We start from the raw sequence: 19037 nt of genomic DNA on the forward strand, positions 1-19037 counted from the left end.
TCTAACAAGGGAAATAAAATCGTCAAAAACGTTTTTCAGAAGTTTCACAAAACGACGCACCTTTTTCAGTATACTTCCGGAATCATAGTTTTTTTTTCGTCACAGAAAGGCTGGCAGAAAGGCTTGCAGGAGTTTTGTAAAAATTGTCCCATAAATTTTATTTTCGATAAGACAAATCCATCCATTTCATCAGAACCTGGTCCTATAGCTTACATCCGAATTCTGGCCACAGTTTGTTGTTTTAGGCTTCGGTTGAATTGTCAACTTAATGTACATTTCTCGCTATTGTCAACTTGCGTGGTAACATATGTAGCCTTCCCGGAAACTGTTTTGCTACACAGTACCAACTTATCCAGAAATGCTTAATCTTAGGAGCAATTCAGCAGAACAGTTGACTGCTAGGCTTCTCGGCTGATCCCGAAGGGTGGCCAATTTTTTACAGCAGTTTCTGTAACTCCTTTGCGCCTTGTGGATTCGGCTTCGTGGAGCGGATCTTCAGCTGATTCACCCTCATAGATTTTCCGGTGAAAACATACGGGCCTTGCACCGTTCTTTCATAGGGGTACCGGAAACTACAGTTATTTGTGTATCAAAAAATTAAGGAACTCCACAATAGAATCGTAGCTGCTAAGATCCACTTAGGGTTTTGGTTATAAAGAACCTTGGACCAAGTCCAAACAACCGACGAGTATATTAAGTCTCAGCCTCAGCGAACGACGTTGGCCGGTCGCTGTCTAGGAAGAAACTAAAAAAAAGTCACTTCTCCAAATAATTCATACCTCTCGCCTGATGCAATGTTACATGCGTTCTACCTTTGTTTATTTTAAAGAGGCTTCAAACTTAAAAGTTTGCAACGTGGCATGCCCGAAACCGGCCCAATATAAACTGAACCATGCGACAAACGCATACTTCCCAGCAAAAAATGATCACCTATTGGGTTCTTGGTTATTCTAGAATTTCTCGCCGACAAGCCGACTAGAAAATCGATTTATTTTCGATGCAAAATGACTTAAAAATGCGCGAAAATCGACCTTTTTGAACTTAGCCTGAGAGGTAATGAATGTAAATTCTCACGTTTGACATGTTTCTAAATAGAGAAAAGTTAGCAGAGCATGAAAATTGCGATAATTTGTACATAAAAATGTTACGAATTAAACATTGATAGTATTTTATCAAAGAAAAAAAATGAAAAAGTTGTTGTTCGAAAAACCTTTTTCATGTAAATGTGCCCATCGTTCGATGTATGGAAAATTTATTGGAAATTTTAAGGGCAATTTATATCTATTTTTTTCAGAATTTTAAAAGCATATGTTTACGAGAAAAATGAATTTAAATTTTCAAAAACTTTTTTTTTTCAATGGATTTCTTCCAAAAAATTCTTTGATAATTTTTAATGAAAACCAAAATAATTTCCTACATTCCATTCTTTGACTAATATTTTGTAGGTCTGATAGACTTTTTTGTTGTTTTTTTTTTTATTTTGAGCTTTTTCAACTTTTTTTCGGTAAATCTTAACTTAAAAACTATAAGATCTACAAAAGTTGGTCAGAGAATGAAATGTAGGAAATTATTTAGGTTTTCATTAAAAATTATCAAAAAAATTTTTGGAAAAAAATTTCATTAAAAAAAAATTTTGGAAATTAAAATTCATTTTTCTCGAAAACATATGTTTCTAGAATTCTGACGAAAAAGATATAAATAGCCCTTAAAATTTCCAACAAGTTTTCCATACATCGGACGATGGGCACATTTACATGGAAAGAGTTATTGTTTTAATTTTTTGCTCTTTGAAAAAATAGTATTAATATTTAATTCGTAACATTTTTATGTATAAATTATCGCAATTTACATGCTCTGCTAACTTTTCTCTATTTATAAACATATCAAGAACATGTCAAACGTGAGAATTTATACACAAAAATGTTGAGAGCAAAACATAATTTTTTTCAGGAGTCTTCATACAAAAATGACTTATATTCCAAAAACTATGAAAGATGGAAAGTTGATGTCTTAGACAAAAGTTTATATTTTAACAAGATCTAAAACTTTGTCGAATACAGTATATCTTGACTTTAAACAAAATTAGGATAAGTTATATTTTTTTCAAAGAATACATGAAAAAGTTGTTGTTCGAAAAACCTTTTCCCTGTAGAAGTGCCCTCCTTTCGATGTATGGACGACTTGTTGGAAATTGTAAGGGCTATTCACATAAATATATATATATATATATATATATATATATATATATATATATATATATATATATATATATATATATATATATATATTTGAGAATTTAAAAAAAACGTTTTTGAGAAAAATGAATTTAAATTTTTAAAATAACTTTTTTGTCAGCGAAATTTTTTTCCAAAAAATGTTTGGTATTTTTTCGTGAAAATTTCAATAATTTCCTACATTTCATCCTTTGACAAGAATTTTGTAGGTATCATAGTTTTTAAATTATAATTTTTTGTAAAAATTAAGAAAAAAAATTGTCTTTTTCCAAAAAGTAGTCTAATTATTTTTCGAATATTTGAAGTATGCAAAGTCCATTCGTCTTCCTAAGCTCGAAGCCGCCGGACGGTTTTATATCGTTATCGTCCATCGTTGAAGTGATACCGTTATTTTCGTGGCTGGTGAAGTGAGTGTTGGACACTAACGGGATTCCCTGTGAATTCATTGAAGCAGACACAACAAGCGAGAGGAAGAAACCCTGCACGCGAGCGCTGTGTGCTGGTGTGTTATCGCCGTAGCACCATCTTCGACATCATCACCGCGTGGTGCGATACACGGGTTCAGCTGTACCGAACGATCAACACGCAGCACCGTTATAAATAATCCGCACTGGTGTGCATAATAAGTATACTGAAATTAATAGGTTAAGGTTATTAGGTTAAGGTTAATTATAAAAAAAAAAATTGCAAAAATTATAAGAAAGTGTACATCTGCCATTTTAAATGGCAGAAGGGGAAGAAAGCGTTGACATGGATATCGAATCCACTGTCTCCCCCTCCCCAGCTACGGGTGCTGGGAAGTCGCTTAAACGCGTTCCCCCCTCAGAAGATGTCTCTTCACAGGAAGAGTTAACTCACCTCAACAAGCCTCCCTCAAGAAAATTTGCAAACCTTTCCTCTTCACCCCCTCATTCTCCCGCTCCCGTTTCCGCTCAACTCCCGAACTTGCCTCCCAGCCCTACTGATCCCGCTCCCGCTCAACAATCGACCTCGACCTCCCCCTCAGTTGCTTCCTCTCCTCGTGTCAAGGTCTATCCAGAAGATTCACCTGGAGCTGGCCCATGGGTTGTTTATTTCCGGCCCAAACCGAAAGGAAAATCCATCAATGTCATTCAGGTTTCGAAAGATCTGGCAAGATATTATTCCTCCGTGGTCGAAATCTCTAAGGTTAGACCGAACAAACTGCGTGTTGTCGTGAGTGTTCGGAAACACGCAAATGCAATTGTGATCGACGAGAGATTCTCCCTAGAGTATCGTGTCTACGTGCCGTCCCATGACGTAGAAATCTCGGGGGTGATAACTGAAACGGGTCTGACGTGTGAAATGATAAAGGAAGGAGTTGGTAAATTTAAAAGACTCCCGTTGGTGGGCGTTAAAATTTTGGACAGCCGCCAACTAGGGTAAGTATCCCAAGAAAAGGGAAAAACTAAATTCACGCCGTCAGACTCGTTTTGAGTAACTTTTGCTGGTTCCGCTCTCCCTGACTACGTCATGGTGGGCAAATTAAGACTGCCTGTGCGACTCCCATTACTTGCCAAAAATGCAAGTCAGTTGGTCACACTTCAGATTATTGTGCCAACAAGGAGCGCTGTGCCACTTGCGGAGAGCAACATGAGGGGAAATCCTGCAGTGCGACTGAGCATAAATGTCCATATTGCGGGGGATCCCCACACGAACTCTCAGCTTGTGAAACTTACAAGAGTCGCTGGGAGAAACAGAAGCGCTCTTTGAAGGAACGCTCGAAACGCACTTTTGCTGATATTTTCAAGGGCGCTTCTCCACTGGCCCAACAGCAACAACCAATCATCACACAAAATGTCTTCGCCACGTTGCCCGTTGACGAAATGGAAGCGGACACAGCTAACGGGGGCACACCGTTCATTTTCCAAGGGAATCCCCGGCGCAAAAATGTGACCACTCCCAAAGTTCAAGGACAAGCCCCTCCGGTTATACCTCCTATTAGCATGCCTAAAAAATCGAGTGCAGCGGACAAGCAAAATCAGGTTCCTCCTGGCTTCCGTGGGAATAGTTCACCTTCGAACGACCCAGCACTCGAGGGGACATCAAAAACCCCAACTGTCCCTTTTTTTGCGTCCAGCTCAACTTCCCAATCGGGATTTATAAAGTTGACTGACCTTCTGGCTCAAATCTTCACATGCTTTAATGTTTCCGACTCCATCAGAACCATTGTCATTTCAATGCTTCCAGTATTAAAGACAATTTTGCAACAATTGATGCAAACATGGCCCCTCCTAGCAATGATTATCTCTCTTGATGTCTAATTTAAATAGAGAGGTCGGAGATATCACTGTTTTACAGTGGAATTGTCGTAGTCTTATCCCAAAATTGGATACATTCAAATTTTTAATTCATAACTTCAATTGTGACGTTTTTGCTCTGTCCGAAACTTGGCTTTCTTCGCGAGATGATATCTCTTTCCACGATTTCAATATTATACGCTTGGACCGTGTTGACAGATACGGAGGGGTGCTATTGGGGATCAATAAGTGCCACTCATTTTTTAGAATTGACCTTCCACCTATTGGGGGGATCGAAGCTGTTGCTTGTCATGCAAACATCAGAGGCAAAGACCTTTGTATTGTCAGCTTGTATTGGCCTCCGAGAGCTGCGGTTAGCCGCAAGCAACTTGTTGACATGTGCTCACTCCTTCCTGAGCCACGATTGATCTTGGGAAACTTCAACTCTCACGGAACTGCCTGGGGGGAACAGTACGACGACAATCGTTCATCGTTGATATATGACCTTTGTAACAGCTTCAATATGACCGTTTTGAACACTGGGGAAACAACACGTGTACCTAAACCTCCTGCTAACCCAAGTGCTTGACCTCTCGCTTTGCTCGAATTCACTATCGTTAGATTGCAAGTGGAATGTAATCCAGAACCCCAACGGTAGTGATCACTTGCCAATCAAAATTTCCATCTCCATTGGGTCGAATTCTTCTGAATCTATAAACATGGCATATGATCTCACAAGACACATTGACTGGAAAAAATATGCGGACGCGATTGCTCTAGCCATCAATTCCAGAGATGGTTTACCTCCATTGGAGGAGTATTACTTCCTTTCTCGTTTGATCTATGACAGCGCGGTTCGCGCTCAAACGAAACCCATCTCAGGCTCCACTATTCGTCGAAGGCCTCCCAATCCATGGTGGGATAGCCAATGTTCCAAGCTTTATCAGGATAAATCGAACGCATTCAAAGCTTTTCGGAAACGTGGAACCATTGAAAATTTTCAGTCGTATTTGGACCTTGAAAATCAATTTAAAAATTTGATAAGAGGAAAAAAACTTGCTTATTGGCGAAATTTCGTGGGAGGTTTGTCACGAGAAACGTCAATGAAAAAATTATGGAAAGTGGCTCGAAACATGAGAAATCGCTCTTCAACGAATGAAAGCGAAGAATATTCACATCGATGGATTTTGAATTTTGCACGGAAGGTTTGTCCTGATTCCGCTCCTGTGCAAAAAATTGTTCGAGATATACCACCAGATAGGTGCGATCTTGATTCCGAGTTTTCGATGGTAGAATTCTCTCTTGCTCTCCTTTCATGTAACAATTCTGCTCCGGGATCGGATAGAATTAAGTTCAACTTGCTGAAAAATCTCCCTGATGTGGCGAAACATCGCTTGTTGAACTTATTCAATCGGTTTCTGGAGCATAATATTGTTCCAGATGATTGGAGACAAGTACGAGTTATAGCTATTAAAAAACCCGCGTCCGACTTCAATTCGTACCGCCCAATAGCAATGCTGTCTTGTATACGGAAATTGTTGGAGAAAATGATCTTGTTTCGCCTTGATCGATGGGATGAAACGAATGGCCTACTCTCAGATACACAATATGGGTTCCGCAGGGGCAAGGGGACGAATGATTGTCTTGCGTTGCTTTCTTCAGAAATTCAAATGGCTTACGCCGAAAAAAAACAAATGGCTTCAGTATTCTTGGACATAAAGGGGGCCTTTGATTCTGTTTCAATAGAGGTTTTGTCGGACAAATTACACTCTCGGGGTCTGCCGCCTCTATTGAATAATATGTTATATAACTTGCTTTGTGAGAAACATTTGAACTTTTCTCACGGAGATTCGACAGTAAGTCGGATCTCCTACATGGGACCCCCCAGGGCTCATGTTTAAGCCCCCTTTTGTACAACTTCTATGTAAGCGATATTGACAATTGCCTTACACAAAATTGCAACCTAAGACAACTTGCAGATGATGGAGTGGTGTCTGTCGTAGGATCAAACGAATCCGACCTGCAAGGACCCTTACAAGATACTTTGAACAATTTTTCAACCTGGGCCATTGGGCTAGGGATCAAATTCTCCACGGAGAAAACAGAGATGGTGGTTTTTTCTAGGAAGCATAGACCAGCAAAACCAAAGCTTCAACTTTTGGGTAAACCGATCACTCATGCTATGTCATTCAAGTATCTTGGGGTCTGGTTCGACTCCAAATGTACTTGGGGGGCCCATATTAGGTATCTGAGTAAAAAATGTCAACAAAGAATAAACTTTCTCCGTACAATTACCGGCACCTGGTGGGGAGCCCATCCAGAAGATCTTATAATGTTGTATCGAACAACTATTCTCTCAGTGATGGAGTATGGCAGATTCTGTTTTCAATCAGCTGCCAAAACACACCTCATTAAACTCGAGCGAATTCAGTATCTTTGTCTCCGTATTGCGTTGGGATGTATGCCCTCAACGCATACCATGAGTCTCGAGGTTTTGGCAGGCGTACTCCCACTAAAAGATCGCTTCAATTTATTATCTCTTCGGTTCCTCATACGGTGTAAGGTTATGAACCCATTGGTGATCGGAAATTTTGAGCAGCTTATCGAGCTAAATTTTCATTCAGGATTCATGAGCTCATATCATGAATTCATCTCCATGCAGGTTGATCCTTCTTCGTATACTCCCAACCGTGTTTGTTTTCCTGACTACATCAATTCCTCTGTACATTTTGATCTGTTCATGAAGGAGAAAATCCATGGAATTCCAGATTATCATCGATCGGGGATCGTTCCTACGATCTTCAATGCAAAGTATGGGCGTGTCAATTGTGATAATATGTACTTTACTGATGGGTCCTCTATGAATGAGTCCACAGGATTTGGAGTGTTCAACCAATTTTCTAGCACCTCCCACAGTCTTCAGAATCCTTGCTCAGTGTATATTGCTGAATTGGCAGCAATACATTGGGCGCTGGACAGCGTCGCCTCACGACCTGTTGAACACTATTACATTGTAACGGATAGTCTTAGCTCTGTCGAAGCTATCCGTTCAGTGAGGCCGGAAAAGCACTCGCCGTACTTCCTTGAGAGAATACGAGAAATTTTGAGTGCTTTAACCAGACGCTGTTATATCATTACCTTTGTCTGGGTCCCTTCACATTGCTCAATTCCGGGTAATGAGAGGGCAGACTCATTAGCAAAGGTAGGTGCAATTGAAGGCGATATTTATCTGCGTCAAATCGCCTTCAATGAATTTTATTCTTTAGTTCGCAAAAATACCATCGCTAACTGGCAACGTAAGTGGAGCGAAGATGAATTGGGCCGGTGGTTTCACTCGATTATCCCTAAGGTTAGCCTCAATCCATGGTTCAAAAGTCTGGACTTGAGTCGGGACTTTATTCGCACCTTCTCTCGACTCATGTCCAATCACTGTTCGTTAGACGCGCTACTCTTTCGTTTTAATCTTGCCGATGGCAATATCTGTGCTTGTGGCCAAGGTTACCCCGACATCGAACACGTTGTTTGGTCGTGCGAGGAGTATCTTGTTGCCAGATCGAATTTAGAGTACTCTCTTCGGGCTAGAGGAAGCCAGCCCAATGTGCCGGTGAGAGATGTGTTGACTCGGTTAGACCTTGATTATATGTCTCAAATATATGTCTTCCTAAAAGCTATCGATCTTCGTGTGTGATTGCCCTTATATCCTTATATTCTCCTTTTCCTACGCGAGAAATCAAATCCCTTCTTACTAAAAATAGAATGTGGTGAAATGTAAATACATATTAGATATAATATAGGCTTAAGAATCGAGTATGATGAATGTGAGTGTGAATGTGAGTGTGAACATTGACAACATATCCTTATATCCCTTCCTTTTCCTGAAAAAAAAGTCACCCTTCTAAACTCGAGCAAACCGCGAGTAATCGGTTCTCTACTTCATTAACATTAGAAATAATGAAAAATGTTTATATATACTTGTTACAATACAGACAATACAATACAGTTTGGCTCCTTTAAACTTATGTAACTGAGCCTGTAAAAATAAACGATTTAATAATAAAGTATGCAAAGTTGCTTAAATGACCCATGTCTTTGCACCCACAACGTTTCTTTGCTATCTGAGATGGTGCTGCCAACGGCCAGTCGAGTTGGCATGGAATTCGTCAAATCTGAGAACCACTATATCGGTTATCCATGGAATGTCTGCATATAAATATAAATGGAACTCCAAATATGATGGTAAGCGCAAAACTCGAGAAAGGAATCGTCCGATTTGAGCTGCCTTAATTTTATTAGAAAATCATAAATTAAAAAAAATATCAATTTTAAATATTCATAACAAAACATCCATTCTGGGCGGGATGAAGTTTTCCGGGTCTCAGCTAGTGTTATTATATAAACGATCAAACTTATTTTTTTTTTCATGTTCAATAACAACAAAATACAGAAAGAGTATTTAATTCCGTTTCTTCAAACGCGATCTGTGGGGCTTTACGTTTCGCGCTTCCTTTCAGATTTTGTTTCTACTGTTAAAACAGTAGATCATTATTTGACGCCGAACCCCAGGTTAACTGTTTCCTATTTCGAACCGTTTTCTGAGTTTTCTTGAGGTTCCGTATGGCTTAATATTTTTAAATTGGGCGCAGTTCCAGTAAGTTTAAACGTTTTTGTCCTCGGCAGGATTTGCACGCACCATAATTTTCCTGAACAATTTTTCAAATAACAGCAAGGAACAAGCATATTTCTCAAACAAATGCTGTTTCAAATTTTTGTTGGGAGGTAAATTATTCTCTATCGGATCAGAAGGATCGAGTGCACTGTAAGATTATGAAAATTCGAATGAAAATTTCTACTTCATGTTGTTTGATTACCTAAAACACGTAGTCCTGACACTTATTGAACCATTCGTCTATAAATTTCCTTATACGTCTTATCTTTTTCGCCTCCCAATGAAAGCACACGAAGCTTAATGCCGTCTACGCGAATACACTCTTCAAAATCAAAATCCGAATTGGATTCCGATTGCAATAATACAAAAGCAAAAGCAGCAGATTTTCCATTTTTATAGTCTTTATTGTTAGATTTTCCAAAACAATACTCGGAACTTGATAGTTCAGTATAGTTGGATTGGGTGCGAACCCAACAGCTTTCCGGTTGAACCTAGTGCGAAACTAGGTTGAACCTAGTGCGAAACTAGGTTGAAACTGAGTGCGTAAAAACGTTTTGACAGTAGTTAGGTTGGAACTCGTTCGCATGAACATATTCTTAGCGAGAAAAAAATTTTGACCGTCACTGTATTCTGAATTAACTTCCTGTTAATGGGTTTCGCAGACCGTATCGTATTCCCGTAGTCACCCGTTTCTTTATTATTGTTAAAATTGTATCTGCTAAAAACACACTTTCCCTGTTTGAACAGCGAATTGGAGCAAACAAAAGCTTACAACTGTGAAATCACATTTCATTATCAACACATTAGCGAACGAAACGGGTCCAAGGGAACAGAAGCTAGAGAAATACCACCACAGCATTCACAAAAAAAAATGTTGAAACAGATGGTACGATTCTAAGAGCCATCAACGCGAGAACGATGACCTCAGCGAAGATCTTTTTCGTTCGTTGTTGTCTCGCGTGTCAGAATGGAACACACGAACACAGTCATTATTTTAAGAATTTATTTTGCCATTTTGTAAATATAAGCACTATTATCATGAGAACTCTAGGTTCCTGAATATGAGGCACAGATCTCGTCTGAAAATCTCAATCGCAATGGACTCCTGCTTATCACCAACAAACGGTCCGTCACAACGAACCAAGCTCAAAGTTTATCGCTCCGGTATTGTTAAGTGTGTAGTTCTATTTGACCAAAATGAGCGCGATAAGATCATCGTCCCTCTCGGTATGCGTCCCATCCATTATCCATCATCTCTATGGCCAAGTTTCAGTCATGGAATTTTTCGGCAAAATCAAATCATAAAGCAAGAAAAAATGTAGCAAAATTCGCCGCCGGGCTAGAGCAAGAGCGGCACACCGTTGGTTGTGGCGTTCACCAAGTGGGACAAGTGGTTATTAGGACCGGCGAAACAAGGCCGGTTTGTTGCCGCCATTTCTCGTCGCATTAATTGCGCGCTCTCGCGTTCTGACAATCCAACTCGATGCCTATCATCGTGACGGTTGCACGTGAATTATTCGCTTGTTTCTGTCCACCAATGTGTTCCGTATATTGCCAAATGGAACATACAGCGAGGACGAGATAAATAAAAGTGTTTGAATGAACCTCGATTGCACGCCAGAGAAACTTTGTTGATCTCATAGATTGATCGAGAGTAGAGTTCAATATTGCAAGATTTGGTTCACATTTGCAGGATTTATCAATGGGTTATTAAAGAATCACCTCAATTGGAGTAGTTAGCAACAAATCACACGTATGGCAGTGGAAATAAACAATTCAATTTTCTCCCATTATAGATCAATCAAGTCTAATCAACACAAATGTTTCCTGCGCTGAAAATTGTGGACCACTCCCCCTGGATTCGCCAAGAATGAAACTAATGATAATGGAAGCGGCTGTGATCACGATAGCAGTCGATTGTGGTAGAAGTGTTTGAGTATCGAGCGCGAAAAAAACCTATATGTTCCCTGGAAACGCGACACGGTTTTAGTTCCTTCGTAAGTTGTGTGTATATATTTGTTTATGTGTATAAATTACTAGCGCTAAAAAATACAAGTGACGGTGAAGAATGAAACAGCGCTTAATCAAACACCCCCCATTCGAGCGGCTGGTATAAATTACCATCAAGAATACTTGAATTCAATTTGGAAAATAAAAAGAAGTGTTTGTGGTTGAGTGGGTTGGACAGCCGTTACCAGTCCTGTGGAATGGAAGTGACACACTCCGGCAGTGTTCAGTCATGTGGATTCTGTTTAGAATGTGCGACCGGTGACGGAACGGGTTCGCGTTGTTACCGTGATATGCCGCGAAAGGATGAAATGACCAAAAGTACCATACAGTTTGCCATAACCGCCAGCAGTGTCATCCAGCAGAATGATACAGTTGTTAGACACTGTATTGCGGCCTCGACAGGATCAGCATCGAGCGGAAGCAATGTGGACGTGCAAAATCAGCTCATCATGAAGAATGCCGACTGCGAGATAAATCTCACCGGCAAGCCGGACAGATTCGCTGTTGTTGTGGAGTGAGTAATTCAGACCAATATCAGTAAACAAAATAATGAAAACAAGCTGTTCCATAGATGAATAAAACATGGTTTCTCACATTACGTAGTCATTCACTAGTTATCATAAAGCAGACGCTAACAAAGTGTCACCCGAGCGTGGCACGTGCTTCCGTAAATACATAGCGCTCAGTTTGGTCTCATGTTTCCACACCGGCATGAAGTCGTTATCCAAAAGTGACGAAGCGTGAATCTAGATAATTGAATTCATCTAAAAAAAAGTTCCAAACTGTTCCGCTCTCCACAGATCGCCCAACAATCGAATACGCGTGGCTTTGAGCGTCTTGATTCGTCTGCTGCTGCCACTTACTCACGGATTGGCCCGAGGATGGAACGGATTGCGAGGCATTCGGATGTTGCAGCTGTTTCGAAAGATTCGCGAAAGTCGTGGCCTACTGACTACGCTTTTCGCCTTCGCCGCCAACACCGTTTCGATGAGTTTGTCTTCGGTTCAAGGTGAGTCTAATTGTTCCTTGCGCGATGCATTAAATGGTGCCGGAATGGTCGAGAAAAAAGCAGCCTACCGCCACACACTACTGATCAAAATGTTTGGGCTATTTCGCGGGCACTTCAATAAATGTTGTTGTATGACGACGCTATTGGATTAGTCGTTTTATTTTTCTAGGAAAGGCGATATTTTTCACAAATACCGTATGCCTGATAATGTTTACACCATGAACCCTTTCAATACGGCAGTGTGCTCCACCGCAGTGCTACCGCTGTACCAGGCACTGCGCCGAAAAGTATGCATATCGCGCTGGTCTGATCGATGTGCAGTATCACTCTCATGTCGTCTAAAGACGACGCTCGTACACACAGCTCATAGCGCGGATGTCGTCTATAGACGACACTCATAGCGAAAGGGTTAAGCAATGTCAAAATTTAAAAAAAAAAATCCCAAAACTTTCGGTTTCAATTTTATTATTTATTCAAAAGAGAATCTTAAACTATATGGTCATTATCGACCGAGTTTCCACTTGCTGCAATTACGGCCTCCACACACTTTCGGAACGCACGGCAGGCCCTAAGAATGTAGCCTGGATCCATCTCTCTCCAGGTACGGGTCAATATTTATCTGAGGCTTGCTGTACTCGGGTGGCGTTCAGAACAGGCCTTGGCCTTCATGACGCGCCATACTGAGTAATCCAGCGGATTAAGATCGGGGCTGGATGGCGGCCATATATCCTTCGTCCAGAACAGCAGATGTTCCCGCGACCATTTCTGAGTAAAGTTCGAGGTGTGGCACGGAGTCAATCTTGTTGAAATGGCTTCGGGCCGTGCTGCTTTTTAATCGTATCTTAGTCACCTTATGGAATAAACACCGGGTTCATTTTTGACGTAGGACTACGTCTATCATTTCTGTACCGGGGTGTAAGTTCAAAGTTTCAAAAACGAGAGCGTGACGCTTGAAGGGCAAGTTATTGAACGTTAATACCTCTTTGTCATTTCATTCGAAAGACAAAATGTCCAAGAGTTATATGATTGTCAAATATTGACCCGAAAACTTGTTTCAATAGCCTCAAAATTACTTAGGAAACAGACTATTGAAATTCCACAAATCTGTATATAAACGAATACCCGCTCGAAAATCCACTCAATTATGATTACGCAGCGGTTGATGTACAGATTTCAAAACCAATGAGCCTGGGAAAATCGGCGTTGCAAAATAGATGCAAGGCCGGGTATTCTTGTACTCGCATGCATTTCTGCAGACCGGAATGAGTTTCCCTTTTGTACCCGCATGCATTTTTGCACTCCGGAATATGTGCTAACTTCAAAAGCGTTATGAACACAACGCTTTAGCTTGGTTATTCAACACTGCATTGGAAAATACCCCTTCATGTCTTCAGCTCACTGAACTTCTACGTATACCGTATTGCTGCGATAACGTCGATTGAACATTATGCGTTCAACTTGCATGTCAAAATCAAAACTGAGTGCCTGAAGTTCATAAAATCAATCAAATTTGCGGTTCGAGAAGTACGCACACTTGGGAGATGCAATAACTTCGGAGGAAAATGTAAAATACATTGATCGCTTAGCCATTCTTCAGTTCACATATTTTGGATGTCCACGATAAATGAAATTAACAAAGCATCATGCCCTACGTCAGACTTGCAACAAATCTCCCGGAAATCTCGAAAAGTGATTGAGTTTATTTAATAATTTAATCAATACACTCAAATGATTACTAAGCCAACGATTGTGCTACCTTAACCTTGCGAATGTCTTAGGTATAAACCACCCATATTTTTTTTGCCATCGGAAGCCGCCAATCCAAACACCATAACGCTAGCAGGACTCTTGGCCAGATACACGTTTTTATGTTCGTCGGCGACGTCTTTTACTGGAAGAGTACTAATATAGCGATCGGTTCTGGATCGATAGACATACTCTCCTCGGTGAACAGGATTACCGGATTTGTTTCGGTAAAGAGGTTGAGGAAGCTCGAGATTTTCTTACATCGCTCGACTCGTAGCTCCCGGATGCGGTTGGTAATCATGTAAAATTTTTTCTGCCTTCGACATCGCCTCACAATCTTCATTTACGATCTTCCGTGCCGTAAAGTCGCTGTCATATCGTCATGGTGCAACTGTCAAACTAAGGAAATCGGCTTTTTTTTACTCGAAGCTTCTTATGACATGAGTTATACCTTACGTTCATGAAAATAAAACCAAAGCATTGTATGCACAGGTGAAACGGGAACCTTATTTGTACGATAGTGCAAACATTATCACGCAAACGGTATGAGCTATGTTTCATGTAACAGTTCGGTTTATAAGGTAGCACAGTAGAACTATTTTTTTTGCAAAATTCAATTTTATTATTCAACATAATTGCCTTCGAGGGCGATACAGCGGTTATAGCGATGTTGCAACATTTCAATACCATTTTTTAGTACTATTTCTTTTTTTTCTGAAATAGGCCTCAGTTTCGGTAATCATTTCATTATCGGTCTTAAATTTCTTGCCAACGAGCATTCTCTTTAGGTCTGCGAACAGAAAACTGTCGCTGGGGGCCATATCTGGAGAATACGGTGGATGCGAAAGCAATTCGAGCCCAATTCATGCAATTTTGACATCGTTTTCAACGACTTTACGGCACGGAAGATCGTAAAGAAAGATTGCTGGGCGATTTCGAGGGCACAGAAAAAAATAACATGATTACCAACCGCATTTTACTTACAGTACGAAGTCTTTGCCGTATCCGGAATTCCACTAGTATGTCATTTCATCTCTGATGAAACATTTTTCTGTTGGTCTCCCGTGTTGCCTACTTTACATTCATGGCTTTATGCCGTTTGAATCCTAAAATCCGCAGATCGGACGTCATTGGCTTCGTTCAGCGTCCACGATTCGTAGCCGTAAGTCACCAACGGGAGGATCAACGTCTTATACAGCGCGAATTTAGTGCGAAGTTGCATGCAACGGGATATCAGTTCATGAGTGGGCTACGATTTTAACACGTTGAGCCCCACGTCGGTCTCCAACGACCAACACTGAGTTTTGTGTTAGGAGTGCGTTGATCACTGGGACTGACAATTGCAAAGTAAGAGAATAAAAAAAATATATGGCTGTGTTACGGAATGTGAATATTTTCTAGTCGAATTTCTGACTATCCGATTTTTATATAATATCTTTGGGAGCAGAGACCGACACTGATATTGTACAAATTCTCTTGATGCGGACTGAGTGGAAATACAGTGGTAGACATTCGTTTAGCCGCACCCTATTTTTCCTCAATATTTTTAGAAATAAGTCAATTCTTTGTACAGTTTTGCTCATAAAAGACGATTATTGTTTATTTTCATCGAATTCATTCTAAAAAAAGTATAAATTCAATTTTTGTTTTCTAAGTAATTCAAATATGTGGAATCAGGGTGGACATTCGTTTAGCCGCATCGTAAAATTTCAATAAAACAAATTTTGTGCGGCAAATTTCGAGTCCAATCGGTAGCTAATATTTAGTATGTCCACCTCCATTTCGGATCACTTTGAAAACTCGATTTGGCATCGAGTCAGACAGCTTTTGAAGTGTTGCCATATTGATTATAGTCCAACATTCCTGAATTACTGCCTTGAGAATGAAAATGTTGTCAAATTGTCATCCGTTTGCATAGACCATCTCGGCCAAGATTCTCCATAGGTTCTCTATGGGATTGCAATCGACTGCCAGCAGGTCATTCTAGAAGCGGAATGTCAATATGGCCAATCAGATACTGGAGGACGTTCTGATTGGCCATATTGAAGATACTTTTCGGAGTTCATTCGGGTGAAAATGAAACAAATGAGAAGCTTGCTGTGATAGGAAACGGCTCCCCACACTGTCAAACTTCCGCCCCCAAAGTTTCGCTTCGATCTCACGACATGCCGTTGACTTAAATTGTACCAATAGTAACTGTAACAGTCCGGACCATCCAAATTGAACTTTTTCCGCCGGAAAATACAACATTTCTCCATTCAAGTTTCCATTCCATGTATTGCCGGGCGAAAATGAGATGGGTCTGCTTATGGGTGGCGGTCAGTTTCGGCTTCGCTTGAGGTTTCTTCCACATGATGTTTGGTGATTCATTCAAGATGCGCGCAATATGCCTCTTCGTTACTGGAACGAACGATTCTGCCTTAATATATGAGCAGGACGTCGTTTCCTGGTTGCTTCGTGTCTTATTCGACCTTTGAAACGCAAAGTAACATTGGTGTTCCCATTTGTTAGTCGTTATATCCCATATTTACACTATTTAAAGAAATTCCGTACCACTTTCTCAGATAGACCAATTTTCGTTACGATCGAGCGATTAGAAAACTTTTCTTCTTCTTCTTCTTTTTGGCTTTAAGAGGGTTTAAACTTTTCAGTTCATTCGCCTCTAAAAAAGAAAACTTTTGTTCACTGAATATCTTTATTATTCTGCCCCTCTTCCGTCAATAGAATACCTTTCGCCATTCCTTTAAATTCTACATAAATCGCTAATCTGACCAACTTCTTAAGTTGCAAATCTAATATTTATTTTGTAAATTGAACATCTCAATGTATTTTTTCAAAAAACACAGATAAAGACTTGGTGATTATGCGAAAACTTGATTTTTATGCCCTGCGGCTAAATGTCTCGGGAAAAAACGACGTTTGAATGTTTGAATCCACCGATGCCGCCTTGTGTGTGTGTGATTGTGACGCACGTCCTTTCAATAAAGTTGACTTAAATATACTATCACTACAGCAAAAAAGTATCCCGATAAAAAGAACATTCCTAGTTGTTTTGTAAGTGTTTCAAGTGCGGCTAAACGATTGTCTATCACTGTAGCAGCAAGAAAATGCGGGGCACGTTGAATGCAGTAGATTTATTATTAAGTGACGATTTGTAAATGAGTGTGAATTGTGATATCCCGATTATCATGATGTTAAAATGAAACAACATGGTAAGGAGTCGTATGAGGGCTAACGAGAAGTTGTGGTGTACATCTGTTGTAAATGGCATCACAAATACTGGAACGAAACGACCGAGCATCAAAAAGTAATATAGCTTTATGTTAATGCTTAATCTAACTCTACAAAAACTTGCCAGAAAACAATTTAGGCGTTTGTTTGAGATGAGGCGAACTCACTAGGCTCACTAGGAAGAATGGCACGATGAATGATTTGCTTCCAAAAGGATAGTTTCTTTGGCGTGGGGACGAGTGTGTATATTTTTTATCTTCTATGATGGCACGGAAGAATTTCGCCTCATAAACGTACTATAGTAGTGCTACATTTTTATATTGTACCTATAATTAAGATTTTCTAAGCAAAATAACACGCCTTGATTTTATTCGGAGAAGCAAGTTTGAGCAGACGAGTAGGAAGAACATTATTTGGCATCAAACTGATGGCCTGAACGGTCAAACTGATCATACTGGTCGAAAAATGATGAAGTTGTAGAATTGGAATTTAAACTTATCAATTATGTTCACGATTAACATAACATTGAACTGGATTTGCAAATCTTAACTCAGTAAATAACTCAGTAGAGTGTGAAAAAATGTCTGGAGATGATGTTGTGAAACGTAAAGATGGCACTATCCGGCCTTCAAAAACCAATAATCATTATCTAAGCGATCTTTCAATAGCTCAATATAATTCCACATTATTTTAAGCTCCTGTGTACTGAACTGCAAAGCATCGCGGGGCACTTCAAAACGATAATGTAACAAAAGGTAAAGCAAACATGATATTGACTCTCGCAGCCATCGCTAAGTGCATGCATATTTGTATCAAAAGCTACCAACATGAACCGATGGAACTACTTTCCATTGTTTGTTATTGATTTTGGAACTCGAAGTGCTACACCATGGCTGCATTTATTTTTGTGCATCAAGAGTATAGCTTCCCTGGTTGAACCAATAAATAGCAACAAGACACGCCCAAAAAAAAAATCTCTTGGATGGAAATTCATAGCGGTTGCATTTTCAGGACGATTGTTATTATTGTTTTCGTTACGAAGTAGCTGCTGAGCCTCAATTGCTTTTTGAGTGATCATGGTTTGATGGCCGTTGACGTTTTGACGTAGAACTACGTCTTTCATTAAGGGTGCCAAATCAGAAAACAGGTCACGTTTTTATGAAATAAAGTTAATGTCAATAACTATTTTTGCTGCGAACGGATTTTGGCGATTTACATACTAAACGAATCGGAAATTCCGTAAGATTTGTTTAATATGCTATACATTAGAATCCCCTGGTTTGTAAATGGTTGAAATTCATGAAAACTTTAAGCGTTTCCAATTTCCCATACATTTGTTCTGTCCATTTATGTGCTTTCCCGAACAGAGCTGTCAATAACGAGCAACTTATCGACGACCAACGGAGGGGAAATCGTAGGATTTAAAGTCTCCGTGAACAAAGGAAAAGTAGAAGAATGAAGGGGAACACTTGCCTAGAGTATAAACAGTGAATCTCGCTGAGGCAAACTTTCATTCGGCATCGGACTGTTGAGCAATCCAGTTCACTTTGCTTTCGCTGCGCTTCGATCTAAGATTGGACCCCACCAGTGGTAATCCAACTTGGATATCGTCGTTTGGTTTTTCTGTTCGTTTTTCGCGTTATTCGTATCGTGTGTTTTTCTTTCCGCGTCTTAAATTGGACGCTTCGCGTAGTGTGTGATGAGCAAGAAGAAGAGGAAGGCAAGCTCGAGCCCTACAAAAAACGAACGCATTGCCAGGTGCAATAAAATTTCGAGGTAAGCGTCATCTAATGATGCACGCGATATTGGTGCAGTGAAAAGCGCTCGCACTGAACCGAGCCTTTGCGAGTGTGAGACCGCATCGAACAACAGCGAAGTAGGCG

General features: G+C 40.2%; 1 protein-coding gene across 2 annotated transcripts in view; it reads left to right on the forward strand.

Moving 5' to 3' along the window:
• LOC129767690 (uncharacterized) overlaps nt 1-19037 on the forward strand; it is a 58702-nt gene that overhangs the window by 16027 nt on the left and 23638 nt on the right. For both annotated transcript variants that reach the window (XM_055768822.1, XM_055768821.1), the window contains exons 2-3: nt 10955-11682; nt 11969-12177. In XM_055768822.1, coding sequence (XP_055624797.1) covers nt 11366-11682; nt 11969-12177 — 526 coding nt within the window. In that variant the 5' untranslated portion in view covers nt 10955-11365. The remainder of the gene's footprint in view (nt 1-10954; nt 11683-11968; nt 12178-19037) is intronic.

This window comes from Toxorhynchites rutilus, chromosome 2, assembly GCF_029784135.1.
Source record: "Toxorhynchites rutilus septentrionalis strain SRP chromosome 2, ASM2978413v1, whole genome shotgun sequence".
Taxonomy (NCBI): domain Eukaryota; kingdom Metazoa; phylum Arthropoda; class Insecta; order Diptera; family Culicidae; genus Toxorhynchites; species Toxorhynchites rutilus.